At 45.4% G+C, this 25896-nt stretch overlaps 1 protein-coding gene across 2 annotated transcripts in view; it reads left to right on the top strand.

Moving 5' to 3' along the window:
• The window catches only part of GALT (galactose-1-phosphate uridylyltransferase), a 138558-nt gene that overhangs the window by 28031 nt on the left and 84631 nt on the right, over positions 1-25896 (top strand). For both annotated transcript variants that reach the window (XM_086960268.1, XM_086960269.1), the window contains exons 3-5: positions 4339-4414; positions 5463-5511; positions 24508-24637. In XM_086960268.1, coding sequence (XP_086816394.1) covers positions 4339-4414; positions 5463-5511; positions 24508-24637 — 255 coding nt within the window. The remainder of the gene's footprint in view (positions 1-4338; positions 4415-5462; positions 5512-24507; positions 24638-25896) is intronic.

Genomic DNA, 25896 nt, shown 5'->3' with positions numbered 1-25896 from the left:
GGGCCCTCTCCTTGCTTTCAACCGAATATATGATTCTTAGTAAAGTGCTTGCCAATCGTATACAATCCCACCTTCCCACACTCCTACACTCGGATCAATGTTGATTCCTCCCTAATCGTAGCACGTCGCTGAATACTCGTAGACTACATTTTATAATGACGCCCACCTCACGTGAGCTTCCCCGAGCGGGGTGTATAGCACTCGACCTTAAACAAGCATTTGACTCCTTATCCTGGGCATTTATGTTTGAGTCCTTGAAACGATTTGGCTTCCCAGATAACTTTCTTAAGTGGGTCCGCTTACTATACACATCTCCTACAGCTAGGGCTCGCACTGTCCGGTGTATCTCGGAACGATACATGGTGCATAGAGGCACAAGGCAGGGTTGCCCCTTGTACCCTTTGTTGTTCGTGCTGGCTCTCGAACCCCTGGCCCTGGCTCTCCGGAGAACCGCTGATCGCATGGGCATCACTATAGATGGGACACCTACCTGCTATCTGTCTAAGCGGATGACATCTTGTTATATCTGCGCGACCTAACAGCGGATCACAACTCGCTCTCCACCATATTTGCTAAGTTCGAGCTTTTATCAGGTCTAGCGATAAACCCTGAAAAGTCGGTTGGTTTCTTCTTTCGGGAGGCGCCACATCTTACCCACATAAGATTTGGCACATACCCAATTCCAGTTGCCCCTACCACATTTAAATACTTGGGTATACAGGTGTATAGGACACCGGAAGACCAGATAGATGACAATATCCAACGGGCCATAACACGACTCCGCAGTAGTGTTTGGTTCTAGACCTCTCTGCTCCTATCGGTCATGGGCAGAATTGCCATCTCAAAGATGGTTATGCTCCCTCGCCTTCTATACTATTTTGTGAATTTACCGGTTATCCTCCCTCAAACTATCTTTAATACACTGAACACTATCTTGATCAATCTTATCTGGGGAACTGGCCGGAGATGGATTAGCCTCCGAAAACTCCAACTTGAGACGACGTCAGGCGGTTTGGGGGCCTCTGATTTCCGGGGATACTACTACGCTAGCCAACTTCAGTGGCTTTCTTATTGGACTGCGGGTAGGAATTTACATGAGATCGGCTTCACTGTGGAACAATGTGACCGCGGGGAACTCCATTCTTTACTGCTGCCCAAGACCCGGATAACCCCGGACTGTCCCCCTTTATTAAGAACTGTCTTAATGTGCTGGAAGAAAGCCTTTTCTTACATGTCTACGGTGCCACCCTACGCAGCGAACATTCCTTTATTAGGTATTCCTACACCACAAGGTAGACTCACATGGCACAGACTCCAGAATTGGGTGGATAGTGGGATAGAGGACGTGGGAGCCTTTTTTGGTGATGATGCCTTGCTGGATCACGACTCCTTCACGCGGATTACTGGTGCTCCCCCACGCCTTTATCTGTTACACGCTACGGTGGCACATTATATTAGGACCGCATGGGCACCACAAAGACTCAAACCTACACAACACAAACTTGTACACCTATTAAATTACATGGGACCTAGGGGACACCTTGTGCGGTGGCTGTACATGGGGATAAGGGCACATGCTGCGATTCCGCTCATGACCCTCCGAACACGCTGGGCAGAGGACTATGAAACCGAATTGACAGACAAGGCGTGGAAGGCCATACTAGAACATACCAAAAGAGTGTCATGAAATGCTCAAATTTATCCAGGCAATGGTGCTCCACAGATCATATCTCACCCCCAAGAAAATACACCATATGTTTCCGGACTCCCCCATAGCTGCCCTCGCTGTAGAGGGGATGAAGCTGACTTTATCCACGTGATGTGGTCCGCCCACGACTGCAGGGATATTGGGCCGAAGTTCGCCGAGCACTCACTGCTGTGACACAGCTGCCGGTCTCTGATGAGGCCCTATTTTGCCTTGTGGGACTGCGTAGACGGTCAGGAAAACAGAAAGTCCAGCTGAAATTTCTGGACCTTGCACTCATTTTAGCGATCAGGGTCATAACGATGAGATGAAAATCCCCCATGGTGGCTACATGGCAGGGGGACTTAGTGCAGTGGGGACGGGCAGGGGGAGCGGCCTTCTGGAGGGAGGAGGAGAGGGGACTACGGAAACATCCTATAGCGTTGAGTGGGAAGCCATGCTGATCGCCCTAGTGGTGCTCGACTTAGTCCCTTCACAGGTGACGGTGTCCCAATGACAAGCACGACCCTGCAGGTCCTTCTCAGTTTAGGGCCCTTTCAGCGACAAGCGGATGCATTGTATTAGCTGTACATACCCTATAGTCTGACAACCATCGGAATCTCCCCAGTAGTAGTATGATTGTTGATAACGGAATGACCAGGAGTGGGAGAGGATGGGTTAGGGAGGGTTTGGGTTGAGGGTTTTCTATATTTCTTGTTTTTTTGGTTACTTATGTAAAATGGAACTTAATACATTCTTATCCAAATTGTCTTGAAACACCCTTCAAGCGATATGTTGAGCCATGCCTTTGATGCTCTGTTTACCTTTTAGCAATTTTTCTGGTATCGCACATGAGATATTGTTATGATTACCGTGTAATGGGGGGCAGGATGTAAACCAAAAAAAAGAATGTTCATATGGCATGACCTTGTTAATACCAATGTCAACTTTGCAGTCGATAATAAAGTATGTTAAAAAAAAAAAATTTGGATTAGCTTGTACTCTGTGTGGAGCTGATGAAGGGAAATTTATAGACTCTCTCGTATAAATGTGAGATGTTCTTGTGAGCGAAGTAACCACTGCCCACCTAGCTATCGACCAATATGTGTGTCTTGCCTGAAGCCTTTTAAGAAAATAGTGCCTTGAGGCTGTAAATAAAACCTAAGGAGTAACAACACATGTAACACAGGGTGTCCTCATGGGCGGTTACAATACGAGACAAGGCGGTACTAAGGAGGGACTACTAAGCCAATTGACCAATGAAAAGCCGCCATTTACAAAGGACTAGGACAGGAGTCAATTAAAAAGATGAGCGGAAAGTGGGCTAAGCTTTACGCCCATATCCTGAATACAGCATGTTTTGGAGAGACAGCGCACGTGCTGCCTAGACGAGTCCTAAAAAGGAATCATGCTTTATTCCCTGTTTGAATCCAGTTCGTCTTGTAAACCTAAATAACCACTACCATTCCCTCCCTCCAGATTATAATGAAATCATATCCTCTCCTCCATCATACTCTGATCCTCCCTTCTCACTCCTGGTGGCAACAATTCTTATTCAAAATCAATAATTTTTAAACAAGATTTTTTAACATCACCACTTAGCTTCACCTTCACTAAAGCACTGTTCACCACTTACCTTCTCGTTGATCACTACTGTAATAACCAGTGGTTCTCCTCTGGATGGAGGAAGCATACAACTAAAATAAAACCCAGTGATGATGCGGTCACGTTTTTAATATAAGGCGGAGAACCAAGATATACCGCCTTACGATTTGAATACGTGAATTAGTTTTTTTTATTGATGACTCGGATGAATATTGCAGACCCTGGTTACTCCGGTCAAGTGATCCATTCCACGGCTGCAGAGTGTACCGACGGGCAGAGCGGTGCACTATCTTCCTGAGCTGTTGCCAGGCGAGGAGAGGCACGTTCCTCTTGCGTTAGAGGAGGACTACCAGGTTTGAACAGGTGATATCTGTATCAAAATATTTTTTTATTTCACTATGGAGCAGTAGTAAAAGACATAGGTCCTGAAGAAGCGGGAGATACATTGGGATCTTTAAATTACCGCAGAAACATGTTGACCATTACATCGGGCCAGTGACTATTCGGTTTACTTACTGGCAATTTTGCACTGAATTGGTTTTAGTCTTGGAAGTGGACGGCACCAGAATAAATTATTTTTGCGTTCACTATTCAATTTTATCATAGAGCACTTTTTCATCTGTTTTCACAATCCTTTCTTGCACTGCTTTCAGTTACAAATACCATTCCACCTTTAAACCCTTAACTTTACAACAGTAGCCATTCCCACAACAGGTGGCAACAACAAAGATTCTCCACTTTGGGAAGTGGTTCAAATGATGAAAGGGCGGTACAGGAAGAGTAACTGATGGATATCTTCCCAAACAGTGTGATATCCTGTTGTGTGCTCTACTAACACACCAAGAGTACACCTTGAGTCATCTCGACACATCTAGACACACAGTTGACCCACAGTTATTCATTTTGTTATGTAGATTATGTTTAGGGGGCTGTAACTGCGTGGCCGTTAATTATTCCCTGGCACCCTCCATTTACCTGTTTGTTGTTATTGTAAATTTACCCAGGCCTAATGCCACCCTTTTTTGTTTCTTTCTTGTTTCTTGTTGAAGGTGAATCCCTGGTATGAGAGCACATACCTCTTTGAGAATGACTTCCCAGCCCTCCAACCGGATGCTCCAGAACCTGGTAAGTTGCTTTGAACTCTCAGTACCCTGGGATAGCCAAATAACCTTCAACTGGACTATAACTGTGATTAATCAATGTATGTCTTAGTATTTTATATAGCGTAAACCTAGCTGAGGAGTAGTCTAGTGATGTACATTATTGGGGGTGAGGGGTTTTGGGAGCTGATAAAAAATTGTGTACATCAAATGTGGATTTATATCTTCAAATTATGCAATAACATTTCACATATTTACATTTTAGGCACAGAATTAGAAGACAGACATGACCTCTTTTTCTGAGCTATACTGGCTGATCCGTATCGCCTCTTGCTGTGACGTTGCTGGGAATTGCCCAATTATTTTGCGTTTTGTTGGCAGCTCTGTTTTCTCCCGCAAATACCTCTTTAGTGCCTGGAATAACTTTGGTACCTTTTACCTTCTTTTTGATACAAGACTCTTCGCTCATCTGTGAATACCACAAGGGTACCATAGCATCCGCTGACGCGACACATTTAAATAGAGGGAGTCTAGAGGGTATCACCCAGGAAGAGGGATCTGGACGATAGTCAAAGGTTCACGTGGTAGATGTTGATGCCATAATTATTCAATCAAGTTTTTAGGGTTCATATTTATATGAGAGGGTACTTGCATGACAAATTAGTCTCAGCGTAAACACCATAAACCTTGTGCCTTGCAACATCCAGTTTCATAACTAATACCATGGAAAATTCGGATCAGGCACAACACTTCAAAGTAACCCATTCTGTGCCTGGTCATAAGATTGCAGCCTGCTGCCTGGCATCCTTGAAATCCATATAAAATAGCAAATCCAGAGCAAGCTGAGTACGTAAAGAAATAACCCATAACTGCCTGCAGCAGTGAGGAACAAGGAAGGGCCCTTGTAGAAACACCCAGAATCCTCATGCTGTAATAGGAAACACTCCTGCTGTAATAGGAAAAATAAGAGGCCAGTGTGTAATACATAGCTGCATTTAGAGGCTCTGGTAAAATGTTACTTACTTTTACTACCCATTGAACAGGAGGGCTTCACTCTTGTCTTTTTGTTACAGGTGACAGTGTCCACCCTCTGCTTCGAGCGGGATCGGCCAGAGGAGTCTGGTAGGTGTAAACTGTTGAACTGATGCACTTAAAATTGGACAAAGTGTTGTCTAAGCACAAGCCTGGTTTACCATTGCTCGGCTAAAGGAGTGAGGCCAGTGCATGTGTTGCTTGGTTAAAAGAGAGAGTTTACTCTTGAAAGCATGCAACATGTGGAAATCTGTTACCCATATCCATTTATGAACATTTACACAAATATAGTTCCCTGTGAATATAGTTTTTATTAGCACAATTAATGCCTAGTATTGATTTGCCATCATGGGCCTTGCTTTACTCAGCACTGGGAAGCCTTCGGGTAGCTACGCGCTTTACAAATCATTATGTTTCTAGCACTTACTTTCCATAGTGCTGTGCTATACACAATTCGTCACCGTTTCTGCTGCTTTTGCTCTTTTTCTTTTGATACAGATCTTGCAATCATAATAAATGTATAAACAGACATTAGGAATAATGCAAAACTCACATATCGTTTATTGATTACTGTACGGAATTACTTCTGATGGCCAGTGTCTCCCATGCAGAACACTGGTTTCTTTATATACATATGGGCTCTAAACACAAGCTGATATTTTTTTTATCCTCTGGAACATTTTGGTATTCCTACGTCATTTGTCAAATAACCCCTCCCATGCTGATGACGAGCTCAGCTCTTCGTGAGCCACGGTGCTCATGTGCTCATGACAAGTTGAGCTCGTATGGACGTTAGAACGCTCACACGCGGGGATAATTCCCCTGCTGTGCTGAGCGTTCTAAGGAAATGTGGCCGTGACGAGCTCAACTAGTCATGAGCACCGGTGCGCTGTGCGCGCCCCCACCCCCCAGCACAGCGGGGGAATAACCCCTGCAGTTAAAGGGTTAAACTAACCCTTGCTGGTGATGCATCTTGGGGCCCGTCAGTGTTTTGCTGTTACTATCCTCAAAGATCAATTTTGCGAAACGATACAAAATCTTTCATATCAACATCACACTCAACCAGAGGTGGCCACGAGCTTTTAACCTTCCTTCCATACATGACACTTGGGAACTTTGACTACTGGACCTACAGGATATCATACATAGGTGTCAAAACTATCCTGACTGACTGGGAAAACCGCAAACCCCACTTCTCGTCAGTTGTGGTGGGCCTGGGTCTGCTTCATGAGAAGTGCAAACAACAATAACCACACCCACAACTTCAGGACCAAATCCTCCAGAGCCTTATGAAACAAATTAGATACATATATCGAAAAGACTAACTAAGCCACCTCAAATCCTCTCAAACATCCAATGATACGATCTTATCAAAAGCTTTCAACATCCGCACTACTGTAAACATTAGGTCACTATTCCTACATTATCACACATTACTTATGCATCCTATCTGCCACACTTATTCTGCTCTCATGGTCTATCCTGCGTCCCCTCTTTGCTTCTTTCTCTATCTCTGTACTTTTCCCCCTCACTATCTGTAAATGATGCAACTCAGGATATCATACAACTCCTGTGTAATCAGTTTATATTACATGTATTTTTGTATCCCGACAATGTACATGTTCTTTTCTTATGTTTTTGTTCTTTTTTCATTTAGTCCAAACTCCAATGTACTGAAATGGAAAACTAAGCATCATGCTTAAATATTAACACAAATTGTGTTAAATTTAAGGAGCACTGAAGCCTGAAGCAATAGGGCCTAAACCCCTGCAGGCAAAGTCTCCACTAGAGGGAAGATTACTCAATGCTAATTTAGGCAAGGGGGAATCATATCTTCCCTATACCATACACTAATGAACAACACAGCTAAATAAATACTTAATCTGAAAAGCAAATCGCAAAGGGACATTGGTGAACTCAATGTGGCAACCTATTTCGAAGGATTAGTGGTCTCTAGATAGATTGCAATCAGGACAAATTTTCACTTAGTGCAGATCAACACCCTCAACGGAACTTACTCTGCGAGAACGCATCTCCTGAAGCATGGCCGTTAAATAGTAATACCGGTCTCAGAAGGTGTGGAGGACATGGTTCCTGAATTCACAAACTTAGATCCTGTACAGTGATGCAATTCATACTAGAAATGGGTTGAGGTTGAAATGGAGGAAAACTAAACTTTTGCTTGGAGCAATTACAAAAAGGCTGGGAGTATATAGGATCAGGATGTAAGAAGGTTTAAAAACTACTTGTAAACCAGGGCTGTGCAGTGGCTAAGGAAGACATACCCTAAAAATGGAGTAGCCTACGGACATCGACTGTCTGAACACCTATAGTAGTATCTCCAACTCAATTAAGTGGGTCATGCGCAAAAACTGGCACATTCTGAATACAGGCGAATTGGACTATACAATGGCATCTCTTTGCATTCAAGTGCAGTCAAAACCTGAGACAAGTTGGTACATACAAGATCCCTCCCCTCCCAAAACACCAGAAATGAGACTTTATGGGATCTACCACCAGTGCAGGGAAATTTCCCTTGTGATTCGTGTGGAGTGTGCGCATATATTGAAATGACCACACATGTTGACATAGGACCCAACATCCCCTGGAAGCTCAGACAACATACAAATTGCAATAGCAACAAACTGATCTATCTTATCGCTTGCCCTTGTGGCCTGGGATATGTCGACATGAAGACCTGAAAAATTAACCCCTTCGGTGCTGATGACAGCCCCCAGCCGTCATGCATTACGGTGCTCGTGTGCTGATGACGGCTGGGGGCCTTCATGAACCCGCCCACTCGCGATTCTGCCGCACAGGCGCAGATTCGCGGCCGCACCCTAGGGGTTAAAACACTTATCACAGGGCATCAGTACAATAAGATGCAGGAAGATCTCAAGATCTTAAACTGACCAATAATTTTATTGAACAGGGCCAAACCGCCAACGACCTACGTGGGACGGTATTAGACAAACCGACACCACCAACGACAGTTCAAGAGATGTCCCAGTTCCTTTTTGTCAAAGAACAATGCTGAGTGTTTACGGTGAGAAGTCATTGGATTAGTCTGAATGATGAGCTACTGTGGGCCTCTCTACCCTCGCGTACCTTTCCTCTTTCTAACCCGCTTGACATTTGAGCCCGACTTAACTACTGCTGGTGTCCCTAGTGACAATATGACTCCTCCACTCAAGCAGCTTCTTGCATATATGATCATAACACACAGTGACTTGCTTTCCATCTCTGTAGTGGATTGGCTGTTCTTGAACACTACATTTTGTAGTGTTCCCTCCCTCATGTTCAGTCATTACAGAGAGTCCTATCTCATTTATGACATTGTGTCATTTAAAGCTTTAAAGTTATTATCTCTATATTACATGTTTATCTATGGCACCTTCCTGAGGTAGTACTGCTCCCTCCCTGGTCTTTTAGCCAGGGTGATTGACGTTCTTCACTAGAAGCACTGCATGCTTCCCATGAAGCACAATTCGCCTTGTTTATAGTAAACTCTCCACATTATCTAATACTGTAAGCGGCTTATATTGAGTTCACCGCATCAACCGTTTCATTCTACCTAAGGACTGCAATTCCCTTCTTTACTCCTGGTGCTTGACGAGCATGTCGTTCTTGCCACCTCTCCCCGCCTTTAAATTAAGTAGCCTCGGCTACTGCCAGTGTCCTTGAACCTGGCGTCTGTCGGACTCTCTTTGGGCCCCCTGAAGGTAAGCATAACTTTAGAGCTAGGTTCCATAGACTACCTATCTCAGTTTTCAAATCTTTGCATGCCCACACTATAAAGAGAGGACCCTACGCAGAGCGACCCTCGTGAATTTTGGTTACACTCAATTTCCTTTATTTTGGTTACACACGCTTTATTTTACCTTCCAATTAGCAATGCAACAGGGTCACTTCACACCTCCAAAAGTAGTTGCCTCGAGCAAGCCTATAAGTGAAGATAGTCTAAACTAAATTCACCTCTTTCTTAGCATTCCTCAAATTCACAAAGCTTTTGAAAAATGTTAGCACAGCTTTTGCTGTCTGCGTTCCATCTCGCTTTGTGTCTTGTCTTCTTTTAGTCGACACAAAGAGCAGATCGGTGGAGCACTTTCACCCTAAACTTTCTGCTATTATTGTGCCTACTGTTTTGGTGTTGTCTAAAAAATCAGCTATTAAGGCTATATTGCTATACCTACTGCCTTGCTGCTTAATCATATGGATAGTTGATCTTGGCAATAATCCGCATCAGGCAATTGACACAGATGGACAGTTTGTCTTCTGTGCCGCAGCCCCTTTTGTATTGGGCTGTGCTGCTTTTTAGGTCGAGCTTGAGGAGTGCATGCGCTGCTCTGCAAGGCATGCTGCATTCAGGTAGGGACTTGAAGCTCCGCCCATATTTTTCATTGGTTTATGTAATTGTTCACTGTAAACTATGGCTGGTCATTGGTCAAAAAACATAGTAGTCCCTCCTTAGTACCTCCTTGTTTCACTTTGTTACCTCCCATGGTGACATACCCTGCTACGTGTGTTGTTACTCGGTAGGCTCTAATTACAGCCTCTGAGCACGATTTACCCCAAAAGCTTTGTCCTGCCTACTTGCAGGACACGCTCTCTCTTAACGTTTTAAAAATCTTTTTATAGCCAGGCGTTAGGCCTTTGCAATGCAATAGGTCTCGCATTCGCAAGAGTTTAAGCTATTGGCATTGTAAATGACAATGCCTTTTATTTATCTGTTTTAAAAACAACACATAATTAAAAGGCACTGTCATTTACATTGCCAATAGCTCAAACTCTGGTAAATGCGAGACCTATTGCATTGCAAATGCTTGTATTTACTGTTAATCATTTGGGGAGCCAGGACCTGCGCCTCGCCCTTGAGCAGTTGCTTTTATTTGCTTTTATTTTGATACTCTCCAACCTTGTATGTTCGGCCTTTATTCTACCAAACACAAAGTCCAGTTTGGTGCCTTTATACGCTCAATAGTTTCTCCCATAATACCATGTCAGACACACACACCTCATGTCCTTCCCTCCAGGATGGTATGCATCCTGAGCCCAGCGCCAGGGTATCTCGAGGTGAGACACAACACCCGACTTCTGCGGGTAAGCCTGTGTGTTTGCAACAGATGTCATGACTCTACTCTAGTTGGACACCTTACAGGTGCATTCTGTGTTCCACTTTCTGGGTTGTTGGTGGCCTATAAATTGATAAGTGTGACTGACACTCTTTCTGCAACCTAAATGTCATTGGGACCATGTTTATATTTCCCCACAGGTTGTTATAAAGTAGAACCACTGAGGAGTCATTTCTGACCACTTTTATGGATTTGTATTCATTCATTCATATAAAATGTATTCGACAGTTAAGTCATAAAAGCACATACGTTATAAAACATCATGAATCAATATATCAAGTACATCTCAATATTAACAACATCCTCAATTGATCGTGGGAATAAGTAATTAAAAATGTGATTAAATTAATGTAAATAACTATCGAATACAACATTGGAATAAAATTGGATTTCACATTAAGAGCATTATTACCATATTTCAATAGTTCATAGTACAGCTATAAAACGTGGTGCAAGAGGATAGTTCAGGGGAACTATTGCTACATAGCCGGGAGCAACATCTTCGATCTAATAGACCATACCCAGCTCAGGTATTTTGCTATGGCAATGGCTATAGGTGGAGTGGGATCAGTACATAAAATGCGCAAAGCCACAGCATGACTTCTGATACCTAATAAATTACATATAGGTTTTATCCACATACGACGCGGAGCAACATATAATGGGCAGAAAAACAGTATATGACTTACTGATTCCTGATGGACAGAACACTTTATACATTTGTCATTATTAGCTCCAGCCCATTTACCAGTAAATAGCCTTTTTGGAAGAGTGCCTACCTTAGACTAATAGGCCTATAATTGCCTGCAACAGATGTATCTCCTTTCTTATACACCGGGATGATCTCTGCCCCCTTCCATGAGGGAGGGATAGCAGCACCATGAGCTATTGCGTTAGCCAGGTGAACAATGTATTGACACCAGGTTTGTTTATCTTTTAAAAAAACAATCAGCCGGCACACAATCTATACCTGGGTCTCTTCCGGATGTGACTGTTTCTAATGCCCTATCAACTTCCTCTAGTGTGAAAACCACGCCTGTATAAAATGTATGTGGGAAAATTTCATTGTTCCTTTCATCAACACAGCTAGCGTACTGCGGCTTGAAATGATCAACCCACAGATGCTGGGCTACATTGTTCTGTGGTGGATCTGGACGTCCCCCCTGTCCCATTTGTAGGTGTCTCAGAACACTTTTGGGTTCTTAGCCTCACATGCTTGCTTTAGTTCCTGCCATCTACATTGGTCCCATAGCTTTTTAGCCTCTATCTGGGCTTTCTTATAGCTGTCTCGGGCCACTCTTACATTGCCAGGATCCCTAACTCGTAGTGCTAGCCCCAACCTGGTCTGAGCTTGTCGACAAGTTACGTTATACCACCCCTCAGGTTTCTTATTCATTGCAATCTTACCTGAACATTTTTTGCAAAAATATGTTTTTAATCGAGCAAAAAGATCTATGTGGGTTTTTATTACTAAAGAATGGAAGTCCATGCTACTAACACTGGCTCCCAAATCTGTTAGTACTTTGTTGACATCATTATTTATGGCCAGAGTTTTGTGGTGTTCAATGATTTTGCTCCATTTTAAATGGTGCACATCATTGGTTAGTTTGAGATCTGGTGCTGAAACGTCATGGGTTACTGGTGCCGCTTCTCCTACCTGCAGATTAAATGATGAAATAAGGGGATTGTGGTCACTTTCTATTCGACCCATGATGACCATATCCTTAAGGCAGTGCCACAGTTTTATCTAACTAACAAATACTCTATACGGCTAGATCTATGGCCATTATCATATGTACATACGCCCTTCCTATCAGATGGTGTTCGCCATTAGCGGCCCGCAATCCTTTCCCCATGCACAACCCCTTCAGTTGGATAGCAACCTCAGTCCATTTTTTTATGGGTATTAACTCCAGGTTAGGAATACCCCATCTGGTATCTTCCTCTTCCATAAGGCACTGGTCTTCATGCCCCAGTGGCTCGAAGGTGGTATTGAAATCCCCTGCCACAAGCGGCAAAGTATTACTGGGCAGAGCATCCAACAAATCCTCTAGGACTGGAATTACCTCCGATTTACGACCCCCCCCAGATGGCCTCTTGCATATATGTTGTAAATATCTATATATCTTCTTTGGGGAAGGTTAATGTAACTGCAAGGATATCATTATTTTATACGGTAAGTTGCTGCACCTTACAGCCTAAGGCCTGTCTGATCCAGATCACTAATCCTCCTGACGGGCGACCTTTGCCTTTCTTAACCGCAGGGACTTGAAAATTGAGGTACCCCATTCCAAAGACTGGGTCTATTGACCATGTCTCTTGGAAGAGATAGATATCATGCTTTTCTATGAAATCTGACCAATCAGGCAAAGCTACTTTGGATCTCAGTCCCGCGATGTTCCAGGATAAGTAAGAATTGTTATTTTGGGACAAATCATTCACATAACCTGGCCTATTTTGTAAATTCAACTGTCCATTATAATTTCTTGGCCCTATAACTAAAGTTAGTTCTGTTTCTCCCATCGATCCAATTGGTATCAAATCCGTTCCTGGAGGGTCAGAATCTATTCTCTCCGTGTTTGTTTGGGCTATGTGGTACTGGGGGTCTACTATCTCATTCTGGATGTTATCATTGACAGCAGTTAGGTTCCCATTCCCCACTAACTTGCCATCACTGAGTGCTACCTTTTTCATCCTTTGTCTAGGATTGGATAGGCGTCAATCACAGCTTTTCTAGGCCAGATAGCACATCAAACCTATTGGTCATTCTAATTCCCCCTATATTACTCCTGACCTGTCTGACCCCTTCAGATAGCATATTTATAGGGACTATATGGTCTACTGGGTAGAAGTAAGTTGATGGCAATGATTTAATTTGCGTGGCTGAGCGTGCCTGAACCCAATCGCAGACATATTCAGCAGCCCTTCTATCCCTAAAGTTAATGATAACACAATCACCCTTGATGGTCTTTATCCGTGACCCCACCCAATCCACTCGCCTAGCAAACAGAATTTCAGCGGACACCATAGGGGGAGTGGTCTGTTGAAATTGAGCCAGTAAATACATTTTGTTTTTAAGCTCTATGTAACCCTCCCTTTTGCCCTGGCTCAATGCTGGAATCCCTGCTAGGACTACCACATATGGCATAGATGCAGGAGGAAGATCTATACACGGTAGGCCATTTGTTAATGAATCACAGGGTATATTACTATTCCCTCTAGGTTGTTGGTTCTCAGTCCCGCAGCCATGATGAGTGATTGGTCATTGCGATATCGCTAGGGTGGTTCGTGAGGTCATTAGATGCCACAGCAGGGGAAATTATATCAACAGCGTTATTCATACTTCGTTAATTCGTCCACTCGATCTTTTTTGCATTTCCACTACCCTTTGGCCCCTTTTGACCTCTCGGTCTGGGCCGATGCAAATGATAATTCAAGACACGTGAGTCTATTTTCGATTATGCTAAGTCTGTCATAAATTTGGAGGCAAGTCCTATTAAAAATATGTTCCAGTTTGGACCAGAAGTCCAGTCCCAACTCAGTTGGATGCACAGCACTAGGGCTTTCTGCAGGGGTAGTCGCTTGGATTATAGGCTGGCATGCTACGGGGTTGTTTAAAGATGTTGACGCCATGCTTTCTCCTGCAGGGTAAGATTTCTGGACTTTTCCTTTTCTTCCTTTTAGGGGAGAGCCCCCACGCTTCCTCTTAGATGTTGACTGAATACCCCCTACTTTGGGGCCACATGCAGATCTTGTTTTTGTACTTGGCGCGGGAGATTCAAGCTGCTCATTGAACTGGGTGCTGTTGCTTTTAATGTTTGTTAAAGTGTCTCTATTTACAGGAGAGATAGTCAAACATCCGGCGGCATTCGTTATTTGGGTCCCCACACACTCCATTTCCATCAGGCCTGATGGATTCAGTATCGTGTTGGGGATTTGGCGAAGGTACCTAAGCTAATCTGCCCATGGATGACCGCTTGTTAAAGGCAGGGTCCATTGGCAGTCTCCTTTTAGTCATCTCTATTTCGTGGGCTAGAGCTGACGATGCTCTTGTAAGGAACTGGTCCAAGGTGCCCACTATAGACCCTCCAGTGATGGACTTCCTGCCCCTCCCGGTCTTTGTAGCCATTGCAAAGGACAGGGTGAAAGGTCAAAAGCGCCTGCACCTTTAAGTGTCTAAAGACTAATACTTTGTAAAGCTTCGATAAGTGGCAAGAAGCTGTTCAGGCACTAACCTTTTGTTGTGGATGTTAGAGAATGACCCCTCCCGTTCTCGAAAGGTCTCAAACGGGCCCGCCCTTGTGTGTTTGCAACAGATGTCATGACTCTACTCTAGTTGGACACCTTACAGGTGCATTCTGTGTTCCACTTTCTGGGTTGTTGGTGGCCTATAAATTGATAAGTGTGACTGACACTCTTTCTGCAACCTAAATGTCATTGGGACCATGTTTATATTTCCCCACAGGTTGTTATAAAGTAGAACCACTGAGGAGTCATTTCTGACCACTTTTATGGATTTGTATTCATTCATTCATATAAAATTTATTCGACAGTTAAGTCATAAAAGCACATACGTTATAAAACATCATGAATCAATATATCAAGTACATCTCAATATTAACAACATCCTCAATTGATCGTGGGAATAAGTAATTAAAAATGTGATTAAATTAATGTAAATAACTATCGAATACAACATTGGAATAAAATTGGATTTCACATTAAGAGCATTATTACCATATTTCAATAGTTCATAGTACAGCTATAAAACGTGGTGCAAGAGGATAGTTCAGGGGAACTATTGCTACATAGCCGGGAGCAACATCTTCGATCTAATAGACCATACCCAGCTCAGGTATTTTGCTATGGCAATGGCTATAGGTGGAGTGGGATCAGTACATAAAATGCGCAAAGCCACAGCATGACTTCTGATACCTAATAAATTACATATAGGTTTTATCCACATACGACGCGGAGCAACATATAATGGGCAGAAAAACAGTATATGACTTACTGATTCCTGATGGACAGAACACTTTATACATTTGTCATTATTAGCTCCAGCCCATTTACCAGTAAATAGCCTTTTTGGAAGAGTGCCTACCTTAGACTAATAGGCCTATAATTGCCTGCAACAGATGTATCTCCTTTCTTATACACCGGGATGATCTCTGCCCCCTTCCATGAGGGAGGGATAGCAGCACCATGAGCTATTGCGTTAGCCAGGTGAACAATGTATTGACACCAGGTTTGTTTATCTTTTAAAAAAACAATCAGCCGGCACACAATCTATACCTGGGTCTCTTCCGGATGTGACTGTTTCTAATGCCCTATCAACTTCCTCTAGTGTGAAAACCACGCCTGTATAAAATGTATGTGGGAAAATTTCATTGTTCCTTTCATCAACACAGCTAGCGTACTGCGGCTTGAAATGATCAACCCACAGATGCTGGGCTACATTGTTCTGTGGTGGATCTGGACGTCCCCCCTGTCCCATTTGTAGGTGTCTCAGAACACTTTTGGGTTCTTAGCCTCACATGCTTGCTTTAGTTCCTGCCATCTACATTGGTCCCATAGCTTTTTAGCCTCTATCTGGGCTTTCTTATAGCTGTCTCGGGCCACTCTTACATTGCCAGGATCCCTAACTCGTAGTGCTAGCCCCAACCTGGTCTGAGCTTGTCGACAAGTTACGTTATACCACCCCTCAGGTTTCTTATTCATTGCAATCTTACCTGAACATTTTTTGCAAAAATATGTTTTTAATCGAGCAAAAAGATCTATGTGGGTTTTTATTACTAAAGAATGGAAGTCCATGCTACTAACACTGGCTCCCAAATCTGTTAGTACTTTGTTGACATCATTATTTATGGCCAGAGTTTTGTGGTGTTCAATGATTTTGCTCCATTTTAAATGGTGCACATCATTGGTTAGTTTGTGATCTGGTGCTGAAACGTCATGGGTTACTGGTGCCGCTTCTCCTACCTGCAGATTAAATGATGAAATAAGGGGATTGTGGTCACTTTCTATTCGACCCATGATGACCATATCCTTAAGGCAGTGCCACAGTTTTATCTAACTAACAAATACTCTATACGGCTAGATCTATGGCCATTATCATATGTACATACGCCCTTCCTATCAGATGGTGTTCGCCATTAGCGGCCCGCAATCCTTTCCCCATGCACAACCCCTTCAGTTGGATAGCAACCTCAGTCCATTTTTTTATGGGTATTAACTCCAGGTTAGGAATACCCCATCTGGTATCTTCCTCTTCCATAAGGCACTGGTCTTCATGCCCCAGTGGCTCGAAGGTGGTATTGAAATCCCCTGCCACAAGCGGCAAAGTATTACCTGGCATAGCATCCAACAAATCCTCTAGGACTGGAATTACCTCCGATTTACGACCCCCCCCAGATGGCCTCTTGCATATATGTTGTAAATATCTATATATCTTCTTTGGGGAAGGTTAATGTAACTGCAAGGATATCATTATTTTATACGGTAAGTTGCTGCACCTTACAGCCTAAGGCCTGTCTGATCCAGATCACTAATCCTCCTGACGGGCGACCTTTGCCTTTCTTAACCGCAGGGACTTGAAAATTGAGGTACCCCATTCCAAAGACTGGGTCTATTGACCATGTCTCTTGGAAGAGATAGATATCATGCTTTTCTATGAAATCTGACCAATCAGGCAAAGCTACTTTGGATCTCAGTCCCGCGATGTTCCAGGATAAGTAAGAATTGTTATTTTGGGACAAATCATTCACATAACCTGGCCTATTTTGTAAATTCAACTGTCCATTATAATTTCTTGGCCCTATAACTAAAGTTAGTTCTGTTTCTCCCATCGATCCAATTGGTATCAAATCCGTTCCTGGAGGGTCAGAATCTATTCTCTCCGTGTTTGTTTGGGCTATGTGGTACTGGGGGTCTACTATCTCATTCTGGATGTTATCATTGACAGCAGTTAGGTTCCCATTCCACACTAACTTGCCATCACTGAGTGCTACCTTTTTCATCCTTTGTCTAGGATTGGATAGGCGTCAATCACAGCTTTTCTAGGCCAGATAGCACATCAAACCTATTGGTCATTCTAATTCCCCCTATATTACTCCTGACCTGTCTGACCCCTTCAGATAGCATATTTATAGGGACTATATGGTCTACTGGGTAGAAGTAAGTTGATGGCAATGATTTAATTTGCGTGGCTGAGCGTGCCTGAACCCAATCGCAGACATATTCAGCAGCCCTTCTATCCCTAAAGTTAATGATAACACAATCACCCTTGATGGTCTTTATCCGTGACCCCACCCAATCCACTCGCCTAGCAAACAGAATTTCAGCGGACACCATAGGGGGAGTGGTCTGTTGAAATTGAGCCAGTAAATACATTTTGTTTTTAAGCTCTATGTAACCCTCCCTTTTGCCCTGGCTCAATGCTGGAATCCCTGCTAGGACTACCACATATGGCATAGATGCAGGAGGAAGATCTATACACGGTAGGCCATTTGTTAATGAATCACAGGGTATATTACTATTCCCTCTAGGTTGTTGGTTCTCAGTCCCGCAGCCATGATGAGTGATTGGTCATTGCGATATCGCTAGGGTGGTTCGTGAGGTCATTAGATGCCACAGCAGGGGAAATTATATCAACAGCGTTATTCATACTTCGTTAATTCGTCCACTCGATCTTTTTTGCATTTCCACTACCCTTTGGCCCCTTTTGACCTCTCGGTCTGGGCCGATGCAAATGATAATTCAAGACACGTGAGTCTATTTTCGATTATGCTAAGTCTGTCATAAATTTGGAGGCAAGTCCTATTAAAAATATGTTCCAGTTTGGACCAGAAGTCCAGTCCCAACTCAGTTGGATGCACAGCACTAGGGCTTTCTGCAGGGGTAGTCGCTTGGATTATAGGCTGGCATGCTACGGGGTTGTTTAAAGATGTTGACGCCATGCTTTCTCCTGCAGGGTAAGATTTCTGGACTTTTCCTTTTCTTCCTTTTAGGGGAGAGCCCCCACGCTTCCTCTTAGATGTTGACTGAATACCCCCTACTTTGGGGCCACATGCAGATCTTGTTTTTGTACTTGGCGCGGGAGATTCAAGCTGCTCATTGAACTGGGTGCTGTTGCTTTTAATGTTTGTTAAAGTGTCTCTATTTACAGGAGAGATAGTCAAACATCCGGCGGCATTCGTTATTTGGGTCCCCACACACTCCATTTCCATCAGGCCTGATGGATTCAGTATCGTGTTGGGGATTTGGCGAAGGTACCTAAGCTAATCTGCCCATGGATGACCGCTTGTTAAAGGCAGGGTCCATTGGCAGTCTCCTTTTAGTCATCTCTATTTCGTGGGCTAGAGCTGACGATGCTCTTGTAAGGAACTGGTCCAAGGTGCCCACTATAGACCCTCCAGTGATGGACTTCCTGCCCCTCCCGGTCTTTGTAGCCATTGCAAAGGACAGGGTGAAAGGTCAAAAGCGCCTGCACCTTTAAGTGTCTAAAGACTAATACTTTGTAAAGCTTCGATAAGTGGCAAGAAGCTGTTCAGGCACTAACCTTTTGTTGTGGATGTTAGAGAATGACCCCTCCCGTTCTCGAAAGGTCTCAAACGGGCCCGCCCTTGGCCCGGGCTTCGCCCGCGGGCGTCCTGCAAAGCGGGGGCCGCGAGCAGTTCAATGCAGGCAGGACGAGGAGCACAGCTGAGCTGGATGACGGGGCTGCTGGTCCTCGCAGTCCCGCGATGAGGCTCCCTCTGGCGGCAAGAGTCAGCACAATTACACCACTGCTGCGAGCGGCACCCCGGATTTGTATTCTTTTCCTTTCATTGCACTTTTTAGGTTTTGCCTGGCGAAAGCTGCGCTTTCTGCGCAGCTTTTTTGCGCAGGCGAAAACCTGATGAGAACAGTAGTGTGGCTTTGGTTCGGCCCTCGTCATTGATTGGCTGGCTCCGTAAACGGAGCCTTGCCATTGGACGAGGGGCCTGTCCGTCAATGCCGGACCAGACACGGGGGCGTTCCCGACATTCTTTGGCTTTTGCCGACGTCACGCGACGCCGGGAACGCCCCCGTGTCTGGTCCGGCATTGCCGGCACTTCTGCGTCTCTCCTGCCCCGTGACTGGCCGGCCGGCCAATCCTAGCGCGGCCGGCCGGAAGTGCCCGCCCCCCGCAACAAGAAGGAAGACGGCAAGCAGTATGGCGGCGCCCGCGGGGCTCCCGTGGCCTGGAGGGAACCCCGGGAGATGCGGAGGACGCTGCCGGTCTCCCATGCCGAAGAGGGAGACCGGAGAAGTGCCGCCGTCGCAAGGTGCAGGTGAGTCGATTTATTTGTTTTTTTTTTTCCCTCCTCCCCTACCCTCCGAGCCCCTGCCCCAACCTGTCTTCCTCCTCGTGGCCGGGGCTATGTTTAGGGGCGCTAGGCCGCCCGCATGGCCGGGCTTTGTGTGCCGGTTACCGGCCTCACCCCGCTGTGAGGGGCGAGCTTGTCAGAGAAATAGCTGTGTGGATTAGCATCCCCCTATATGGGTTACCCGTATGTTGGTCAGGGAGGTGGCATGGTATAAGGGGCGCACGAGCCAGCAGGGCGCTATCTGAAGAGGACAGCCTCTATCGGAGCACGTGCGCCGTGTCAATGGAGTTGTGAGCTGGGGAGAGCTGCTTCCTCTCAATTGCGGGGAGTGGGTCGGATAGGCTTTCATGTTGCTATCGGCTAATGCTTTGCACGTGACACGGGAAGAGGAGGGTCAGTGAGTGTCAAGCCGGTTTAGTTTCACTATTCGACCCCCATGCGGGTGACCTAAAGCCCAGGTTGACTGCCTTTTCCGGGGTCTAAAACTGAAAGCTGTTTGGTTGACACCACCTTACTTAAGATAGGTGAAGTATGGATTCTTCTGTGTTCTCAGAAAGTTTACAAACTTAGTAATGACAGTGCTTTGCAAGTACAATGACCAGGTTACTCTTTTGTTATATTGTCAGCAGCTCCGCCGCTTCACTTAACTAAGTCAGTGCATCGGGCGAGCCTTCGTTGTAGATCCATTTACCTGGGCTGCACCTCGTGATGCCTGATTCTGTAAAAGGCGAGCCCGAGATGGGAAAAGCGTTTTCCAGTTGACACGGAGAGGAGTTATGTGGTCACTCTAACTGCAAAGCGTGTTCACGGTCTATCGTGCGATTTCTACTAATTTGACTCAACTAGGACATATTAACGGCAGGGTTTACTGTACACATTTGTACTGGGAAGTACTCTTGGAAACTGGAGCAGCCCAGGGGAGGGGGCAGGCCTCGCTCCCCAGAGGGGTCTGCATCATGTTGCTGATTTGTGTGTCTAGTGTGCATGTCGTTGTGTTGTGTCTGTATATGCTACCTCTAAATCGGATGGGTTGTCTGTGTGTGTTTTGTGCTGTTTTTTGTCTATGTCCTGTTTCCTACGTGTCACCAGGTGGTGTAATATATTGATGGTCCTGTATGTGGGTCTGTGGGGTGTGCTGTTCTTTGTGGTGTCTGTCTATGTTCTGCGAGTGTTGCACTGTCTGTGTGTTTGAGAGTCGTGTGGGCCTGTAAGTGCTGTTGTGTGTTGTGTATGCCTGTGCCCTGCTTGTGCTGTGCGTGGGTTGTCTGAGAGACTCGTCTGTTCACGTGAGTTGTGGGTGTTTTACTCTTTAAAATATGATGCCTTTTTTATTTTATGTTTTATTTGGACATTTATATTAGAGCATTGTACTGCGCATTGCTTTAATGCACGGGAAGGCAGTAAGTGATTCGCAGGGTGTGGCACTGAGGCACTGGTTGGCACCTGGCTGCTGGAGTCCGAAGTGGTATGTCTGCCATCACCAGGCCACGTCTACGATCTCCCCCTGTGCTACTCTCGGCTCCCTCCCTGTCGCTATCTCCCCTTGCGCTGCTCTCCCTCCCTGTGTCACTATCTCCTCCTGCGCTGCTATTCCTCCCTGTGTCGCAATCTCCTGCTGCACTACTCTCCCTCCCTTTGCCATTATCTCCCCCTGTGCTACTCTCCCTCCTTGTGTCACTATCTCCCCTAATCTGCTCCCCCTCCCTGTGTCGCTATCTCTCTCTGCAGTACATGGGAGGAAGAAATGTTCAACTCAACACTGGAAAAAGTGTGGGGTTCAGAGACCGTGAGAATGAGGGGCCTGAAATAGCGTATAGCAAGAAGTGGTGGATAGTTCGGGAAAAAAGGGGAGAGTTGGTTTGTTATAAGTGATCCGCCTGTTGCCTGCTTGTGACCCTGTTTTCGTGCCTCTGTTGCCTGCTTGTGGCCCTCTTTACGTGCCTCTGTTGCCTGCTTGTGACCCTGTTTTCGTGCCTGTTGCCTGCTTGTGACCCTGTTTTCGTGCCTCTGTTGCCTGCTTGTGCCTCTGTTGCCTGCTTGGGACCCTGTTTTCGTGCCTCTGTTGCCTGCTTGTGACCCTGTGTTCGTGCCTCTGTTGCCTGCTTGTGCCTCTGTTGCCTGCTTGTGCCTCTGTTGCCTGCTTGGGACCCTGTTTTCGTGCCACTGTTGCCTGCTTGGGACCCTGTTTTCGTGCCTTTGTTGCCTGCTTGTGGCCCTCTTTACGTACCTCTGTTGCCTGCTTGTGACCCTGTTGCTTGCTTGTGACCCTGTTGCTTGCTTGTGACCCTGTTGCTTGCTTGTGACCCTGTTTTCGTGCCTCTGTTGCCTGCTTGTGACCCTGTTTTCGTGCCTCTGTTGCCTGCTTGTGACCCTGTTTTTGTGCCTCTGTTGCCTGCTTGTGACCCTGTTTTTGTGCCTCTGTTGCCTGCTTGTGACCCTGTTTTCGTGCCTCTGTTGCCTGCTTGTGACCCTGTTTACGTGCCTCTGTTGCCTGCTTGTGGCCCTCTTTACGTGCCTCTGTTGCCTGCTTGTGGCCCTCTTTACGTGCCTCTGTTGCCTGCTTGGGACCCTGTTTTCGTGCCTCTGTTGCCTGCTTGGGACCCTGTTTTCGTGCCGCTGTTGCCTGCTTGGGACCCTGTTTTCGTGCCGCTGTTGCCTGCTTGGGACCCTGTTTTCGTGCCTCTGTTGCCTGCTTGTGGCCCTCTTTACGTGCCCCTGTTGCTTGCTTGGGACCCTGTTGCTTGCTTGTGACCCTGTTGCTTGCTTGTGACCCTGTTTTCGTGCCTCTGTTGCCTGCTTGGGACCCTCTTTTCGTGCCACTGTTGCCTGCTTGGGACCCTGTTTTCGTGCCTCTGTTGCCTGCTTGGGACCCTGTTTTCGTGCCTCTGTTGCCTGCTTGTGACCCTGTTGCTTGCTTGGGACCCTGTTGCTTGCTTGTGACCCTGTTGCTTGCTTGTGACCCTGTTTTCGTGCCTCTGTTGCCTGCGGGGGGGCTCGCAGCGAGCCCACAGTGTGTGGGGTGGGGCTCGCAGTGTGTGGGGGGCTCTGTGTGGGTGTGTGTGTGGGGGGGCTCTGTGTGGGTGTGTGTGGGGGGCTTTGTGTGGCTGTGTGTGGGGGGGCTCTGTGTGGGTGTGTGTGTGGGGGGGGGTTTGTGTGTGTTGGGGGGGCTCTCTGTGGGTGTTGGTGTGTGTCATTTGCAAGAGATAAAGCTAGTGGCATTGTAAATGACAATGCCATTTATTTATGTTAAAAAAAACATAAATAAAAATAATGTCAAGAGCAATGCCAATCGCTCTAACTTTAACAAAGGCAAAACCATTGCATTGTAAATGCTTGTTGTAAGTGGAAGTGATTTTTTTTTTTACCCAAGGTTCTGACTAATGCCCGTACACCTCGGCATGTTGATCATGGCACAAAAACACAGTGCTATCTGATGACTGCTGCTGTGCCTTTTCACTCTTTTAATCCTGACCCAGGCGGTCAAGAATAAAGCTGAACGCCTGCTCTGGAGTTAGTTTTAAGCACGTTGTTCACACCATCTTTGTTTACACTACAGCACATCACACACTCTGCTAGCCTCACCACCCCACTGGCTCTGGGTGTTTTAATGTACCGTAATAACCCCTATGAAGATGTCCTCCCGATTAAAGACTAAGTTGTAGCTGCACCTTGTTCTGGTGTAAGGAGAATCTCTATGATGAAGCATGCCACCTCTGGTGGGTGAGGGATTTCATCCTGATAAAGGTAAACCCCATATGCATTCTAGGTTCCTAGCTTGCGCTCTGTGTTTGACCAGAGTATTTTGTTGTGTTCAGTATCTATGAGTTGGAAGTGAATACCCGCTGGTCCGTAAATCTACCCTGGGCCTCCTTTTGTGCTTTTCTTTTTGCTGCTTTGATGATGAACTACCACAGATTATGATATTTGACATTTGCAAAGCATCACCACAGACAATAAATATCACTTTGCTACTTTTATGCATGCAACACATTCAACCAAAATGTGCACAGACTCGTCACACCATCTCGCTGTGTTATGTGTTTCAACTTACCGCAAGCCTACAGAATATAAAAAAATAGGGACAGATGGACACAGGCTACATTCAGAATAAACAAATAAAGATAGATCTAGGCAAGCTGCATATAGAGACCACACACATAGTGTGTGCATGCATAACCACACTAAAGGCAGATGTGCTTGTTTGTTGTTGCTGGTTTTTATTTTGGTATTGAGGTAATCCTATCAGTGCAGAGGTAAGTGGGTGTTTGCCTAGGAATGCATGTTTGGTGTTCGATTATGCTATTATGTTCATCTAACAGACCACAAATTATTCGTTCAACTACTCCTGCTCCTCCTCCTACTCCGAAAGAGTAAGATTCCATCTGGATAGGAGTTAAAAACTCTTACACAGTCCATGTTTATTGAGCTCCATCATACCCAGCAGGCCTTCTTCCTCTTTAGGAGGGAGCTGCAGAGTGATAAGTCTTTGCTTAGACCTGAGTGTTTCAGTTCTTTCCATTAATTTGTTTGGTATCTTGTATGACCTTCCTTCCCTCACTCACTGATTTCCCTGATACTTATTTTCCATGTTGTCTCTTTGCCAGCACAGTCATGTGTTTCCATCCTTGGTCTGATATGACACTCCCTCTCATGACACCCCCTGAAATAAGAGTTGTGATTGACAAGTGGGCAGAAATCATGAAAGAACAGGGAGGAAAGTACCCATGGGTGCAGGTAAGCCAGATGTTAATTGTATTTATTCTTGTCCATACACCGTTCTAATATACATTTTTGTATTATTTATTGGAAATCGTAATAATTACTCTCTAGGCTCTTTTCTGAAGGTGTGTTGTAGAGTACACAGTGTTTAACAGCAGCGAACCTGTGTCCCTTCTCACTTGTTTACACCTTAATGATTTCCAGCTAACATTTCCCTAGGCTGACCAGTGCATAGGCAGCCAGTGAAAACTGCTCTTTTCTTTTCAACATTTTTTTCCACTCTCCTACCCAATGTCCTTTCCCTCACCTCTCCCCTTTTGCATTTGCCCTCTCAGTCACCAATTTTTCAATCTAAACCCTGGCAAGTGGTTACTCCATGCCCTCTCCACTGGGTACTACCCATCCTGTATCCTTGGCTCCAGGGAGTGTCCCCCCAGGCTTAAGGTACTTCCTCTCAACATAGTGCGGAAGGCTCCAGTATCCTTCAGGGCAGGCACTTTCCTCCCATTGCTACTAACGTCCTTCACAAATCCCATTGAATTAGGATGGTTGTGCTTTAGAGCATCTGGGCCCCTCTCCCAAACTAGGTTGATTGCAACCAGCCTCTCTCGGGTATCTTCACCCATTTGTAACATACTTGCTATCACAGGTGTTGCTATGTCAAGTTCCTTCCCTTGACCGTCTCCTTGTGGCACCCAAAACAAATGTCCATCTTGGACGCAGATGTGATTCCTTGCCTTCCCTTCTCGTGATGCTCCTTCCTGGACTCACCGTTACCATTCCCATGTTCCATAAGAATTACCCTGGCCCTTACCCTTTGGTTTGGAACCATTATGTGTAGAGTTCTTCTGCCCCTGTGGCTCAGAACTATGCTGCTCCAGCCCAAACACTTATCAGCTAACACTGCAAGTTTTGTTGGATCCCTCTCTGTTAGATCAGACATGTATTGCCTAGGTGGGGATGAGCACTCCTCCTTGAGTTGCTCTGTCATCATCAACTGGTTAAGAGACTGAGAATCCTTGGCCTCCATCTTCATACCCACTTATTCCAATTACGTAAAACACCATGAATCCAAGTCCCAAACAGAGCACCACCCACTCTCTTGCAGTCACGGAATCTCTGCAGGTATTGAGCTGGCTGCAGCACACCTCCTAATTAGAGCCTCTTTCATTCGCTCTTAGACCATCTGGTCCGCCACAAGCATCCTCCGAATAATGGCTGATCCTTTCATTGGCATGCCCCCTCCATTAAGGCAGCTGCCTTGGACACCTTAT

Source organism: Lissotriton vulgaris, chromosome 3_1 (genome assembly GCF_964263255.1).
Source record: "Lissotriton vulgaris chromosome 3_1, aLisVul1.2, whole genome shotgun sequence".
Classification (NCBI taxonomy): domain Eukaryota; kingdom Metazoa; phylum Chordata; class Amphibia; order Caudata; family Salamandridae; genus Lissotriton; species Lissotriton vulgaris.
This window is presented reverse-complemented; position numbering and strand designations above follow the sequence as displayed.